Raw genomic sequence first — 16,923 nt, forward strand, 5'->3', positions numbered from 1 at the left:
AGATTTAAACATAATTCAGAGTTTTTACTCTAGTTTTTAAATGGTCTCATTACGTGTATATCATGTTCATAAGCATTGTAAAGATACTCTGAGATAATTAATTAGAAGTTCATTATTGATAACTTAATAATTTTAAATCTGAGCGGTTAAAAGTATTGACAATTTCGTTCATATAGTAACAATATTAAAGAAACTCTTAGGCTGATCCAGTTCATCATAGCATGACTATAAGATCTAATGTATTTTGTTGATTGAATGTACTGTGGTACCACAGGTTCTCTCAGGAGGGGAAAATGGAATAATTGTCCAGGCTCTGAAAGATAGATGACTAATGAGTCTTCATTTTTTTATTACAGGAAGTAGAGCAGCTAAGAATGGAGAGACTTCAAATTGATGAGCAGCTCCGGCAGATCGGTATGGGTTTCAGACCCTCTTCCACCAGAGGGCCTGAAAAAGAGAAAGGCTATGCCACTGATGAGAGTACCGTTTCTTCTGTACAAGGTTCTAGGTCTTATAGTGGAAGAGGCAGAGGTCGTCGGGGCCCTAATTATACATCTGGTTATGGTAAAAACAATGATTCTTATTTATTGATGTAATGAAGTTTTGTTTTTTGGGATAGAAGTACCTGTATACGTTGCATATTTCTTTGAACTTGAACTTTCAATATTTGTAGGGAAAGCCTAATTATTCCTCTCCTTAAACTAATTTTCCAATCCAGTTATTTGCCACTTGATCTTATATGTAGAGTGAATATGAACAACTAGCTAGACAGGTTCAATTCAGTGACAGATAAAAATAAGCAACGGGCTATTAAAAGAAATGGAAGAATCAGGATTTTTATTAGAAAGTCATCTTTGTGGATTGGTTACTTCTGTAGACATTGATAGAGGCCAAAGTATATTACCATATAATGGATTTACTTGTGGTCCCTGACCTGGAAGACCTTTGACCCTCACACAGAGGTGTTTTCTGCCTGGAGCTTGGGGGGATTCCAGGCAGTAGAACTGTGGGCAGTGATGTCTGTTTCTGCCCTTTCTGATCCCCACTATGGTCTTTCATTCCTTCTGTTTCTTTGCTGAATTTTTCATGTCTTTGTGATGTCTGTTTATGGGAAGAGGCCAGGCATTGCCAGCCCATATTTTCTTGTTTCCCAGGCCTAGCACACTAGCCAGCCATCACTAGATGCATGCCCTCTTCATGCTTTTTCTGCTTAGGAGCCACAGAGTCTTGTGTCATACTCAAGCTCTCCTTCCTGAGAGATACTCAGAGGTTACAAAGGTGGATTTTAAAAGAATTTTTGTGGTTATAATTTATGTTACAAAGGTAATTTGGCTTAATTTTTATTTTTTTGTTTAGTTTAGAATTTTTTAGGATTTGTACTATACATTCTTCAAGTGGATTTAAGGCAGTTATAGGAATAAACAATACAAAATAGTCAAGCATAGACAAAAAGATAAAAAACCACATTTGGAGGAAAATTTCCTCAAAAGGAAAACAAAAAACCAGACAGTTTTCATTTCTGTATTTGGGCACTTTTTTTTTATCAGTCACAGTAAAAGAACACTGTTTTTGGTAGCTACTCTCTTGAGAATACAAAATAAATGGCACTGTCTTGTGGGAAAAAAATTTCAGAGACTTAAATTCAAACAGTTCATCTAAGTATTTTTTTCTGCTAATAGACAATGGGATATAGGAGAGTATTTTAAGTGTATTCTGCCCCCCCATGCAAAAATTTCAGTGATGAACAGTACTTTTATTGGCCATTTCGTTGAGTATGATGGCAAAATCTGGTCATAAGTCTGCCTTGAACATTTTGGTTAATTTAATTAAATTGAAAAAAGTTAATTTACTTGTATTTTGAGTCAAGCATTTTCCTGATATACCAACATCCCTTTCATAATGATATGTTGCTATCTAATGGAAAGCTTTTGTGCAGCTCCCAATTTTAAACCCTAGATTGAAATTAAAATGGAAAGATAAAAGGCATAGTTATGTTATGAGTTGAGGGTGTTCTTTTCCCCCCTTTTATGAATAAATGCTTTTCTCATCTCTGCAATCACTTATTTCTTTCCCTTTTAATTGTTTCTGAAATTTAAACAAATTTGAAGTGAAACCTAGTCTCTGTCATTGATCACCTGAGTTTGGGGCTTCATCATCTCTCACTGGGCTGTTAAATCTTAGTCTCAAGTATCTCCCCTCATTTCAACCTCTGCAGAGCTGCCTGAGTACTTTTCTGAAAACCCCATCCTGGCCACATCACTCCCTAATGCAGAAGAATTCTTGCAGGCCCTAGCCAGATAAAATTTAATTCAGAAATATTTTGGAAAATAATGTTAATAAATCCATATGTGGCCTTCAGCAGTCCTTGGGTAGACTTCAGTGACTCTCTTTCTATTTGAGTTCAACACCTGTAAAGAAGGCTACCTTAAAATACAAATTTATTTGTTGGGTCGAATAATAAAACCCTGCCCCTTTCCAAACAGGTTGTTCCTTATTGCTGTCAGCATCATTCACATACTGATCAAAAGACTTGCTTTTGCCATTCCTTATCTACAAAGAGCCAACCTTTCTCCATGTTAATGTCCAGACTATTGTTTCCTTCCCTACTTTCCCATGTGCCTTAAATGGACTCCCAGCCCACCTTTACCCATTCAAATACCCAGTAGCTATCAAAGCCCACTCCAGGGTCCACTTAGACATAAGGATTTGCTGATACCCTCCTCCCCAAACCCTTATGCCTCCATAAATACACACACCTACAAACTTTATTCATGTGTATATGTTAGTATTCATTTATCTTTTAGAAGTGAATAAATAGTACTGTGATTTGAAGAAAAGGATTTTGCCAGTGTTAACCAAGAAACATGGAATAATTTTGGAAAACCACTAAAACTAGAAAGTTGTTTGGAATTTTCAGTAGGTGGCAGTCTTACATCTAAATCACTTCAAAAACAATCATTGAATTTTGAAATCATGATTTTTTAACAGAAAATATTTGAAAAAATGTTTTGCTTCATATTCAATAGACCTTCCAACTCCCTTTTCATCCCTTTTCCCTTGAAAATAAGATTTTTAAAAAGCAAGTTCAGATAGCTAAGACATTGATCAAATTTAATTTGTGTTTGTGTATATATAAAATTTCATGAATCATATATGTCCTCTTGTCTTTGCACCTCTTCCTCTGTCATGAAAGTTTTTTTTTCTGTCTCCCACATCTCTTCATGGTACCAAATTCACAACAATCAAAACTGATCATTCATGCCTTGTAAATAGAATTAGCTCTAGTCCATTCATAGTCAAAACTCTACTTACACTAGGCATAGAGATGATGTCATCCCCACCTCCCTTAGTGGGGAGGGGAGATGAGTTACCCACACGTGACAATAAGTAACAAATCAAGAACTAGGGACTGCCCTTTGGGCAGTCCAAATCAGTGTATAAGCTGCCATTTGTCCTCTTGAATTAGGGGTGGACCCACGGGAAGTGATGAAAGACACTTTATCTTCAAGTATGTTGGTTACTTCCTGCTGAGGGAGTTCTTGCTTTGAACTTGGAGCTGAAGGATCTCGGGTGAGACCTTAGGCAGCTTCTACTCTGAATGGTCACGTGGGTAAGTTAGGCTGACTTCTTGGGCCAACCTTGGTGTTTCCAAACTCTACCTTTAAGTAGGCTCTAGCCTGATTGCTAGGCCTTGTGGCTTGTAGCCTCATTTATTTAGCCTTTTAACCTTCTCTCTCCGTCCAGGCCTCTGCAGGCCTGGACTAGCCTCTCCCTCTCTATTTCCCTACCTTTTACCTTTAAGGTAGTTTAAGTAAACTACCTTAAACCTGATCCTGACTCGGTCTATTTTAATTACGGAATCAGTCTGAATTGTTGATTCCTGGCGGCCACACTTTAATTATATATCTATAAATACCTTAAATCTCCCTCTTACAGTTTATATATTCACATCTACCCACTTGCATATCAGGCTTAGCAAAGATCAATGCTATCCTTAACCTAGTTGAGAAAAAGCATTTTGAATTCAGGTAGTCAAATTTAAAAAACAAAACAAAACAAAAAAATTAAATTAGCCTATGTGAAGTTCAGAGACATTAGTCTTTCTATTTGGGATTTTTTTTTTTTTGAATGCAAGAAGGAATTTGAAGTGGTTTTAGTAGAGAAAGAAGGAAGAAGAGATGAAACTAGTTAAAAGAATTTTAAGTGTAAAGCTAAGAGGCTTTTCAGTTACTTTAGTTGGCTAAATGAGGTTTTAAGTTTGTTGTTTTGACTTCCTTCTAGCTACTACATTTCTGCCCATAGACCTACCCAGTTTTTGACCTGGTATTACTTTTCTCATACATCCAATCTCTTTTCTTCTACTGTAGTTTCTGGTTTTCCCACAAGAAGCCTTCTTTAATTCAGGAACCAATAACTGCTGTTCCTCTTGTGGATGTTGATGTTTCCTAGACCCTACTACAAATGTCACTCTTGATTTAGAAAGGTTTTTTCCTGGACATCTTTGAACACTGGATAGAGTCCCTTTGGCCTCCATGTCGTAGTTGGTCTTGTATTAAAAGCAAAAACAAAGGCTTGTTTCCATTGTATTGAAGATCGCCTCAGCTTCTCCTCAGGTTATAGTCATTGTTATCTTGGCCAACCACAAGACCTTCTGATAAAAGTTCTCAGGTTATAGAGCTCTTTACCTTGGAGCATTGAGACCTTTTAATCTTAATTGAATGTAATCTCACATTTTTTCTTTTGGTATACTTAGAATTTGCCACCTTCTCTTTGTCACTTCTGAGTTATAGCGGTCAAATCAAATACTGAGCAGCTCGTGAAAAGGATGTTTTTAGAGTCATGTTAACAAAGGGGAGAGGTAGGAAAGGAAGAGATTTTCTTGGTTCTTTACAAAAGCTATTAAAATGGTTAAACCTTTTATGTAATAGATGCATAATTGGGAGTAGTTGCTAAGCAACCTCAGTATTTATAAGTTGTCCATTTTTATGTGGCTGGAGAGGCTTGGGTTGTTCAGAGGAGATGCCTGGAAAACATAGGAAGCTCATGGAAACTCTAACTATGGCCCACATCAGTGAGTTTGTGGCATTTTACATTTGGGAGCATCTGCAATTTTGAAGATGTATAGATTGATACCCTCATGGAACCTATGGTATATTTTAGGGGACAGGATTTCTAGTCCATAAAATAAACCCAAGGTATCAAAAGACAATACACATTTAAGCACTAACTTTTAGATTTTTAGACAGTCTTATCCTTGAATTGTGGAGAGTGGTGAGCTGGGGCAGGAACAGATAGACCTGAACTGTGAAGAACGGGTAAGATTTATATACGTGAAGGACAGGGCATCTTTTTAAATAGAGAGGACTTTGGGGAAGGCATGGAAATTGGAAAGAAGACTGGTCATGTAGAAAACATTAAAATTTCATAGAAATCTGAAATGTATGGTAAATAATGGCATTAACTTTATGTTTCCACTTATAAACTTTACTGAAAGTCATAAATGATACCTATTAGTAGCCATCAATTTGGCTTATTATTCCTAGCATTCCTATTATCCATAAAGGCAACTTAAATTCTTAATAATTATGATACACTACATCTTTGGGAACATTTCATATCTAACAATAAAATTCATAAATCTTATATTCTAGCAATGTGGCACTTTGCACATATTACGACTTTTGGTATCAGATTTGCCTGAAAAATAGTTTTTTAGAATTGCTGATAATGGCTTCTTTATTTGTCAAGAGTATTTTGCTATTTCAATATGTTGAGCAGTTAACATCATTATATTTTGTTTTGAGGTAGTTATTGACATCTAAGCAAATATTGACTTAAAGTGTACATTGTCTCAATCCAATTGGTTTATGTTCTTTTTCACTTCAGGCACAAACTCCGAACTGTCTAACCCCTCTGAAACAGAGTCCGAGCGTAAAGATGAGCTGAGCGATTGGTCACTGGCCGGAGAAGATGACCGTGAGAGCAGACACCAGCGGGACAGCCGGAGACGCCCTGGAGGGAGAGGCCGAAGCGTTTCAGGGGGTCGTGGGCGTGGGGGACCACGCGGTGGAAAGTCGTCAATTAGTTCTGGTAATATGCTCGGCCATGTTGGGGCCATTTCTTTTGAAAACTGAGAGCTGGCACAAACCTCTAGGTATATTAACTACTGCTTCTGTTATAAATAAAAGGTGAGGGCTACACAAGGGATATGTTCAGCAGACACAGGGGATGTTCACAGTGTGCCTAAGAAAGATCTCCATTTAGCAGACTAGTGTATACACTAAGTTAATTAATGGGTGTGTGAGACTCACAACTTTTATGTTGAAATGAATGATATGAGCCCAAGATTTAATTATTTACATACTGAATGAATAAGTCAGGTCATAATTTTCCATTTAACACTATAGTCCACTCTTACATGTCTCATTTCAACTTAGGCCAAAAGGCCTCACTTGAAATTTTTTCATTCTATTATATGCTCTTATCACAAGGAAAGGTCATAGATACCACTTTGAAGTTTATTTAAAAAGATAATAATTCAGAACTATTAAGCATCACCTGTGGTGCATGCATGTGTGCGCCATGCCCCCGCACCCCCCAACCCCCCATTATATCTTTGTTACCCTCCATGAATGTCCTTAGCAGAATTCTTTGGTCACTCAGTGTTATGTTGGTATGCTCCGTAGTTCCTATAAGAAAATGTGGTGTTTTTTGTGTGCACATGCGTATGCTGAATGTCTTATAATCTACTTCGTGTGTTATTTAGTTCACTGAAGTGACAGCATCACATGAATGTTGTACATGGAATTAGGAAATACCTAAATTTGAATCTCATCCTCAAGACAAAACCGAATAACCAAGTCACTTTAATCGAGCTTCTCCTTTTTCTCATCTCTAAAAAAGAAATATAAATAATACCTAAAGTAACGACTTTGCAGGGTTGCTGTGAGGCAATCCTTAATTGTATGTAAGTAGCTTTAAAAACTTTAAAAGGCCGTAGAAAGTCCAATTATTTTATCAGTTTTCTTCACTATAGTTATAGTGATTGTTTGAATCAACTTTGTAGTTTATATGCTATAGCTTAAAAATTAAAACAGCAATAAATTTTTCCCAGACTATCTAATCTTTAGTGAATAAGTCTACTAAAACGTCAGACTTTGTTTTGTTTCTTCGTGGAGTTGTTGCAGTTGCTTTCTTTTGAGAGTAATGTCAACCATGGTCATCAAATATGGAGTAAGTTGTTCCTGATTACCCAGGATTTGACTGTTAAAAACAGGGTGAAGAAGCAGCCATCTACCTGTAATTGTCAAAGGGAAACTTTCTTTGAGTCATACAGTGGTATTACTTGAACTCTAGAGAAAACAATGGAATTGACATGTTTCAGATTCTGGACCTGGAAAAACACTTGATAGCATAAACTTTATCTTTTATTTTCAAATATTTGGTCTTTAGTGAAATTTGTGGCATAGAAGATAAAAGTCCTAACTGGGGCATTTTTCCCCCCCCAAAAATGTAGTGCTTAAGGACCCAGACAGCAATCCATACAGCCTGCTTGATAACACAGAATCCGATCAGACTGCAGACACCGATGCCAGTGAGTCCCATCACAGCACTAACCGCCGCCGGCGGTCTCGTAGACGGAGGACTGATGATGATGCTGTCCTCATGGACGGAATGACAGAGTCAGACACTGCTTCTGTTAATGAAAATGGTCTAGGTATGTAAAACACTTAGGTACATAGATCATCTGTGAAGTTTTAAATGTGACTTACTAGTTGAATTGTAGTTGAGAACACATTGTAAGCAGTATTGGTAAGTGTTTTATAGCCAAATCCCCTGGCTCTGTCAATGTGGGTGGGATGACTTGAGTGCCTATCAGGGCTGCTGTTAAATCAATGAAGTATTAAAGCAATATAAGGCACCCCCAGCCCTCATTGCCCTGATAAGATGCCTTCCCCAGACACCATCCCAAATTAGAGAGCAAAATGTCAGAATTGGAACATGAGCTCATATTTCTCTCAATGCCTCACTGGTGGAGGTGTATAGATCTCTGTCCATATTTACATGTGTGCTTGTAAGAGCAGGCTAAAATGTCAGAATTATAGAAACTGTCCCTGCCCATAATCCCCTAGATGACATGGCCTTATACCTCCTCAGTAGTTTTGAGGAATGTATGTGATTCTTTAATGTTGTACATCCCCTAATCTGTAGATTATATTCAACTTATCATCTCTTTGTAGAGTGTTTAAGGTATAGCAGTGTATTTCATGAAAGTACTGTATGTTGTTTATCATTGGTGTGTGTTTAAACAATTTCTCTTTCCCCCTTAAATCTTTGAAGGAAAGACTTTTTATTGTCAGAATAGTTCATGGTAAACTTTGCAATTGCAGATGATAGTGAAAAAAAACCCCAGCGACGCAATCGTAGCCGCAGGCGTCGCTTCAGGGGTCAGGCAGAAGATAGACAGCCAGGTAACTTGAGTGTGGACCTGTTGATAACATCAGGTCACAAGCATGAAAAAATGTCATGTCTGCTTTTAAAAAATATCTATTTTCTACTTAACTGTACACATGTGTGTGCATATACATTGAAGATTTGCATTGCATAAATTGTTGACTCGACTAATAAGACACAATAAGTGTTTAATAACCTGTCTAATTGAACTAATATTTTGTCTTGTTCTCCTCCATGTCCCAGCCCTATACAAATAAATTTTATAAGAAGAATATCTCACCCTCCCCACTCCATTTCCCTTTCCCTCCTCCAATTTTGGCATAATTGTCAGACTCTTCACATTTGACATGGAAGGAAGTCTGCTCTGGTCCCCTGGAGTGTGTTCTAGATTGTGATTGAGATGGACTGACGTGTGGGCAGCTTGCATGGTGGTGCCTGATTATTGGACCTGGATCCAACACCTCATTTTTATGGGCCATTACAATGATTTTTAAAACAAACAAACAAATATGAAGTGTCCCTTTTTTCTAACAAGGCAAATGCATGTTATGTTATTATGGTGTGTGTGATTCCCTTTATACTTACTAACCTTTTTAAAATTAATAATACTTAACCTAATTTAAAGAATGCTAACTTATTTTAAAAGAAATGATCATGATTTGTACTTTAAAGGAAATTATTTGCTCTGTCTGTTGTTTTGAGCACATTTCTATTTCTTATGTTCAGAGAAATCACATGTATAGTTCCAGTGAAGAAATTGTGTAAGCCAGAAATAAACCCTTTTAAATTGAGCAATTTTTGAATTTTTTTCATAACACAGCTTTTCGTGGTTCTCCCCAACCAAATAAATCCTGAATATGCCAATACCCTTAGTATTTAATCTAAATATTGTGGGCATAAAAATCCATGGCACAACTGGTAAAGCTTTTAAAACTAGTTGAAAAATCAAAAAAGGACCTATGCATTTCATGAAGTCAAAAGTTTTATGTGTAGTATGGTCCTTTTGATAGCTTTAATTTTGTGATGCATTGGGTTTTGAAAGGGAATTGGACACTACACTCCTACAGCAAATCCATTTTATCAATCACAGGGTATTCCAAGGTCCTCCATTCTTCTATAGTGGCTCCCAAATTTGGAAAGACATATTTCCACCCTCACTTTGTTTCAAGTCTGTGATCATTGATCTAGGTACTTTGTTATCCGCTTTGCCCCTTTGGTCCAGCTTGCCTCTTTCCACACTCTTCAGGGCCTGCCCTTACTTCTGGGCCCTACCTTGTTCTCAGGCACCTACAAGTGAAGGCAAAATGAAAGGAAGGGGAACATAGGGCCTTGGATTCTAGGCACAGGGGCCAGCATTGGAAGAAAAGCATTTCTTGCTGGTACAATAACAGTAAATCAGAACACATCTATTGGCATTTGACTTTCTAACACATATTTTAAATATTCTAAGATATATTTTACAAGAGCCAACTTGGTTTAATGAAATTGAATCAGCCTGGGAAAATTGGGTTCTAATCCTGCCTCCAAGGTATATTGACTGTGACTCAGATAGTCCTCTTAGGAGTCTGACATTTTAAAGAAGGTACTGTGAGTTCCCCCTCTGTAGCTTCTGTCATTCATGAAATCACAGGTCCAATTAAAAAATAAGACCGTTGCAATTTGTATACATTTTTTACAACAAAATGCAACCGTTTTGTATATTCCACCCCCTCACTCATTCCCTATTTCATCATCCTTCAGCATGGATTTTAAATTAGGCAAAAGATTGGACAAAGGAATAAGTCCTATTCTGAAGGTCTCTCCAAATTGTGCTTCAGGCTCATTTTTGAAATTAAAATTGACCAAGCAGTTAGATTGTTTTAAGGAAATACTAATGGCTGGTTCTTAGGCTATGGAAAACTAGACTTTAGCTGTTTTTGAATAGACCCAATCCAATATATTGAGCTTCTTAGACAAACTGCTTGCCTCCTACCTGCCTTGAATGGTGAATAGAAAAAGTACCTGGCTCTTTCTCTAATTCTAATATCTGAACTTAATCTATGCCCTGTCCAACATTTGTAGAAAAAAACAACTCCTAAAACTTCCTGTTCGGCGTAGTAAAATCAGAGTAGCTGCTCTTTTACTCTCATGAGAATTAAGTCAGTATGAAAACTCCAGAAAGCTGATTAGTTTTACCCAGAAACATGGCAAAGTAATGCTGAGGACCATTTTGAAATTGATGGTGCCAGTTGTAAAGGGATGCGTGTGAGAGAGTACACATACACACATACGCACAGAGCCTTCCAAGGAATACAAAGCATTTTATTTTAACTGAAAAGGCAATAAATACATATTGTAAGACACTTGATTCTCCTTTTTAGTTGTGCTGAGGGTCGGCACATTTGCAATGTAAAAAGCAGGAGGTGCTTTCAAATGGAAATCTTTATTTTGCAAGTATTTGTGAGGAAAAATTCTGGGGTCTGAAATAGTAAACCAATTACTGGACCTTTAATTTGTACATTACTATTTCAGAGCTTGGAACCAAATAATGTAACTAACTCATAATGGGGAGGGGAATACTTGAAATTATTGGATTAAAGTTAGTATTTACATTGAAGCAGTCACATTTAGATTTTGTGAAAATGAAATAACTATTTGGAGTTTTCCTTGCAATTGGGAAGCTTTTTCAATTAGTGTTTTTAAATAGGCATTGTGGTATAATTTATAGAGGAAGCTGATATATCATAAGATTTAAGGGTTTTACTTTGAACACATCCTAGCTCCGTGACTGGGCAAGTTGCTTTTCTCTGAAATCAGTAGTTCTAAGATTCCCACTCAATCTCCTTAAAACAGTATCACTAGGGACAGATGTCTGTTACCTGAGATCGACAAATGTCCCCTATTTTGTAGCTTTCAAGAGGATTATCTCATAATTTTTATGCAACGTTACTTGTCGTTGTAGTCAACAGCCCCCATACATATAATTCTTTCTACTTTGGTTTCTAGTTTCCTACACATACACAGAAGTTTATCCACACTTCCTCTTGAATAACAGTGTTACACCCTGATGTCAACAATCATAGGTAGTAAACAATTGCCCGTGGAGTTGTTTCAGTTATTTTGAACATATCAGAGCATCATGGTATTATTCTAGGTTTTTCTCTGGCCACAGGACCTCCTCAGATGTTCAGGTTTGCTCCTCTTGGGGTTGAAGTGTGTTGTATGTTGCTGGCACTTTTTAGTCTCATCATCCCCAAGCCAGCCTCAGGTGGCAGGGCCAGGAGAGTGATTCCAGGATTCCCTTTTGTACTCTCCTCTGTCTTCAGGGATGTGTCCATAGGCCAGTGTTGGCCCATTTATTAGCATGTTGCCCTGCAACTGCTTATTGCGTAATTCCTTGTGATGCTTTTTATTGGTGTACCTATATTCCCTGATTTGGATGCAATATGTTGGCACTGAGTGGTAAAATATGCAAATGTTGTTTGTGCTTTTTAAAAAGCCTTTTAAAAAAACAAACTTGCATATCTGTTATAATTTGAGTTTTCTGATTAAATATCTCCACTTATAAGAATATTGTTCCTGCATCACTATTTTTGACAAGTGTAAATTTGCAAACACATTGTGCAGGATTTAGCTGTGTAATTTATTCCTTAAACTTGAATCGAGTTTCTCAGCTTTTAAAAATGTCTCTTTTAAAAAATTCATCAATTTAGTATTCCTAGGACTTTGTTTTTTGATTTTGCTGTAGGGTGTAGGAGGTGAATTAGTAGCTTATTAATTTTAAAATTCTGCTCAGCAGGTGAAATTAGTTGGGAGATTGGGGTGTCCAAAGAAAGGTTGGCAGTTTCTACTTCTTTTACATTGCTTATGTCAACTATTTTTCCTTCTTCACTGTAGGATCTGGGGGTGTGGGGGTCAGTTTTATACCACAATCCTTATTCCTCAACACTTCGCTTATCTGCCATCAGTAGCTAGAAAACCATGGCTGAGTGCTTGGCAAAGAATGACTTGCCCACGTTCTCTTCCACTCACCAGCCATAAGCTCTAACAGATAACAAATTCACACTTCATTAATTTTGGCATACTATCCATTATACTTAAGTCATAGAAAAATGGGAAACCTGTTACTAGTCTTCCTTCAGTAGTGGAACTGCCCTTTAAATCCAGAACATTTTGGAATGTTCTGTTATATTTCAGTACCTGTAATTTTTCTCTCTCATCTCTAACAGTCACAGTTGCAGATTATATATCCCGAGCTGAGTCTCAGAGCAGACAAAGAAACTTGCCAAGGGAAACTTTGACTAAAAACAAGAAAGAAATGGTAAGCAGAATTAAATCTGTAGCCCCCCCTTTCCTCTGTAATTCGCATTGTGTGATACTTACAAACAGTAGGCATTGATTCAGCATCTACTGGGTGCTGGGCACTGAGATTACAAATCCAAGTGTGACAGACACATTCTGTGCCCTCGTGGAGCTTACTTACATTAATAATTTAAGCATATAGAAATTCCTTTCCTTTGAGAAAGGATTCTTTGCTAATGTGCTTGATACCAGGTAACTATGATTTATTAGGTGTGCATTAAAGGAAGTGCAAAAAATTACATTGAAGCACTGTGTTTGTCATCAAGTTCAAACTTGATTTTCTTTATTATTTGTCAACTTCAAAGTTACAAAAAAAATTCTTGGGAATAAATCATCCCACCTGAATTTGGGAAATAAGTTATATGAGAAGGGGAGGCAACATATTGGAGTCTGGCACTGAACTGATGGTATTCAGGAGCATGAGCCTCATGGGGCAGTTGCATCACTGATTAATGGTGTTACTTGGGACAAGTGACTTGATCTCTCTGGGCCTCAGTTTCCTCACTTGTGAGGGCATTGGACTAGGTGATCTCTAAATTCCCTTCCAGCTCTAATGATCTATGCTTCAAATTATTTCCATGTAACTCATTCTCAAATAATGAATCTTAGGAATCTTGAAATCTTAGGTTTCAGATCTTAAATACATGTGTACCCTGCATTAAGCAAATTTGAACACAATTTGGATTTACAAAACAGATGAATGAGAGGAAGATTATCCACTTAACAAAAGGTGATTCCTTTTAACAGTGAGTTCCTTACTGTATATACATTGTGATATAATTCTTCTTAGTCATAAGAGAAATGGGGCCTTGAAGGATGTTCTATGGATATGAGTTATGGACGCTTGACTTCTTATCTCCTGAAAGAGTAAAATGCCTTCACACCCGTGCTGCATTGAGGTCTCCTTGGACTGTTCAGGGTTTCAACAGATGTGTCTGCCCCAGTAGGGGTCAGGCTGGGGTGGGGTGGCCTGAGTTGGGCAGAAAGGGGTCCTTGCGCCCAGGTCTCCTGAATGATGAGACCTTCAATGTCTTTTAAGTAAAATGGGATATGAGGAAGTGAGTACCAGGCACTTGAGGAGCACAGTGTCTGAACAGTGAGAGGTATAGAAGTGTCTTTTGGTTTTCATCGTTAAGCTTGATGCCATTTGGGAGAGGGAAGTGAAGTTCTTCCATGCTTTTCCTAGTCACTAGAACATTTTCACTAGCCCTTTTTCTCCTCAGCCCTAAATTACATTTATAATGAAGTTGAAAAAGTTGTCTCCCTTTGGCAGGCAAAAGACGTGATTGAAGAGCATGCGCCTTCAGAAAAGGCCGTCAATGGCCCCACAAGTGCGTCTGGCGACGACACGCCCAAACTGCAGCATGGCCCCGAAGAAGAGAAATCTGGCATCTTGAAAGAAGAAGAGAATTCTCCTGAGGAAGCTGCTGTGCTCAATGGCGTGTCATAAACGGGAGTTGCTAGTTTACAGTTCTTTTACATTACATTTTACAATAGTGCTCGTACAGCTTGCCAAAGATAGGATATGGATCGCCAGTCTTGACACCGCACTTTCAGTTCCTCCATTTGGAATACAGAAAGGGGAGGGATCCTGAAGAAATCATATGTTAAAACATTCTTTGACACCTACTGTGTTATAAATATATCATCAGATGTGCCTTGAGATAGTATATGTAACATTAAAAAGAATTGCTGGCTATAGGAAATGTTATTTTGTTTTCGAAATATGGCAGAGATGGGGGGAGGGGGGATCCCTAACGTAATATTCTTTATGAAAGCATTAGCTGCTTTTGTTACATTTTTAATAATATGCAACCACTTCTTCACCTGAGGAAAACTAGAACGAAATGCAGTCTAAAATATTTTGCACTGAATTGTAATTTCTCCATTAGTTTAGTCTGGAAACTGGTCTGTTTTAATACATGTTTTTTAAATGCTGTATGTAGAGGAAAAAAAGCTGCAGACCACTGGAATACATTTGTTAAATTCTCAAACTGCAGGGACACTGGGTGATATTGGCAGTGACTGTTCTACATTGAGGCTTTGTTTGGTTTATTTATTAAACTGTACAGTATTTAAAAATCAAACATAGCTTTAGTTAAAACACTAAGCTGAATTAGTCATGTCCATTCAGACATAACCTGAACTACTGAAAAGATCAATTTCCAGAAGGTTTATTCTGTATAAACTACATATGTTAGTCCTTAGTAGAGTATTTTTATTTTTGTTTTGGTTGTTTGATGTGCAATATGTTTTTGTATGCAGGTAGTAAAAAATAAACTTTGATCTTCCATTTGCTGGATTTTAACTTTTACTTTCTACCCCAGTTGTTCAAAGTTAAAAGATACTGATAGGTCTAGAGAAGCTTCCCTTTGCTAATCATAAAATCTAATTTATAAATATGATTTAAAATATTTAAAATATAATACCTTTTAGGATGATTATGGATATGATTGATAAATGAGATTTTTCTCTCTTGAATTTAAAAATGATAAATACCCTTAAGATAGTGTATAGTATGAACAGTTGATTTGAAAATTTTATTCCTAAGAGCAAATCTGAAGATTTGAGTATGACATAACCATAAAGACCTTCTGTTTCTTTTGCAATTGTGACTTTCTTTTCCCTCATATTCTTTTCCAATCTCCTGAAAATAAGTTATATGTTGGGAGTAGCATTGCAATCCAGCAGACTCATTTTGCAGACCTAATGGAAGAAATTCTGTTTTCATTTCCTTTAGGTTAAGTTGGAAAACTAATAATTTTTGTTGGGCTTGTTCTGATTTGGGGCATTTGCCCTCCCCCCAACCCCCACCCCAGGGCTCCTAATAGGGGATAAAGATCTCACTTTTAAGTAAGTTTGTACTTGATATACCAAGCAAAGCAGATATTCTTGAGGCCACTGGGAAGTTACCTGTCTGTAAATCAGTAACTTTTTTCTTCATCATCCTCTATTATGGAGATAACCAGTTAGACCAGTAGACATCTGAATGCTTTAATCAATGATCTCTTCACATAGATATTTGAATTAGTTATCTTTAAGTAAGAAATATTCTTAGCTAATCAAACTTGGACCATCTTAGGAACTTAAATGTTTTAGGTTCTCTCTCTACCTAACTGCTATGTACTTTAATGATTGTGAAAAAGAAATTTGACTAGTGTTTCAGTTTCCAAATATTTTTATATTAGATTAGTCTAAAGGAATGAAATCTTCCTGGCCCTTCAGCCACTTAATCACTTTGGCATCTGTCTTTTCTAAAACCTTGTCAGATTACCCTTTTATGGGGTGGGCCTTCTCTGTCTTGGAATTGGCTGAGGTGTGTGGCCAGTCCTGGTGTATTTAAGGGGTGCCCACTGAACCTAGCTGCTGCAAAGGTAGAAACAAAAGGATTTGACAGGGCTTTGCTGTTTATTGTGAACTGCTCAAGGCTCACCTTATAAAATACAGGCCTCTGGGATCTCCTACCATCTATATAGTATGTGGTTTTTGCACCTTTTTTTTTTTTTTTTTTTTTTGGTCATTGTTTGAAAAAAAGTTTAAAAAATACCTTATCAGTTAACACTTAAAACTGGGCTTTAGAAGCTTCAATTACATATGTAAAGCCAAAACTACTGAAGGGTTAAAAAAAAAAAGGTAAAATTTGTCTACAGTTAAAAGATTTGAGTAAATTTGCACTACCATTGCAAGACCCTTTATTACCATCCAGTATTAACTACATGTGGTTTTGTGGGGTTGATAAAGGGGAGGGAAGATTATTCACTGTTGTGGATAAAACGAAACCATCTTTTAGGTTTTCCCACCAAATGGCAAAGTGGGAAAAGGAACAAAATTGCATTTTACTTTTGTCATTTTCCTTGCCTCCCTCCTCCACCACTCCCTACCCACCCCCAGTTATAAGTCATCTATTAAAATGAGTTGTAGGTATAGAAAGAAATAATTACTAAAGCATCCCTAGTTCTCAATGATGTTAGTCAGCATGGTTTACAGGCAAAGCATACTGACTGGATCGGGAGTCTTCAGAACTTAGTTTAACTCACACTGCCTGTGTTACCTCATTACACAGGAAGCTTCACCTTCTGTGCCCCAATATGTTCTCAGACTTTTTTTTTAAATCATGGAGCACTTCTG

General features: G+C 37.1%; 1 protein-coding gene across 4 annotated transcripts in view; it reads left to right on the plus strand.

Annotated features, from left to right (window-relative positions):
* Window positions 1–15,097, plus strand: part of FXR1 (FMR1 autosomal homolog 1) — a 34,226-nt gene extending 19,129 nt beyond the window's left edge. The window contains exons 11-17 of one of the 4 annotated variants that reach the window (XM_044670951.1): window positions 357–414; window positions 502–564; window positions 5,887–6,090; window positions 7,517–7,717; window positions 8,391–8,471; window positions 12,663–12,754; window positions 14,069–15,097. In XM_044670951.1, the coding sequence (XP_044526886.1) occupies window positions 357–414; window positions 502–564; window positions 5,887–6,090; window positions 7,517–7,717; window positions 8,391–8,471; window positions 12,663–12,754; window positions 14,069–14,245 (876 nt within the window). In that variant the 3' untranslated portion in view covers window positions 14,246–15,097. Of the gene's footprint in view, window positions 1–356; window positions 565–5,886; window positions 6,091–7,516; window positions 7,718–8,390; window positions 8,472–12,662; window positions 12,755–14,068 lie in introns of all 4 variants that reach the window. The other 3 variants (XM_044670949.1, XM_044670952.1, XM_044670950.1) reach the window with 3 other exon arrangements.
* The last annotated feature ends 1,826 nt before the right edge of the window (window positions 15,098–16,923 follow it).

The sequence above is a fragment of the Gracilinanus agilis genome, chromosome 3 (genome assembly GCF_016433145.1).
Source record: "Gracilinanus agilis isolate LMUSP501 chromosome 3, AgileGrace, whole genome shotgun sequence".
In the NCBI taxonomy this organism is placed as follows: Eukaryota; Metazoa; Chordata; class Mammalia; order Didelphimorphia; family Didelphidae; genus Gracilinanus; species Gracilinanus agilis.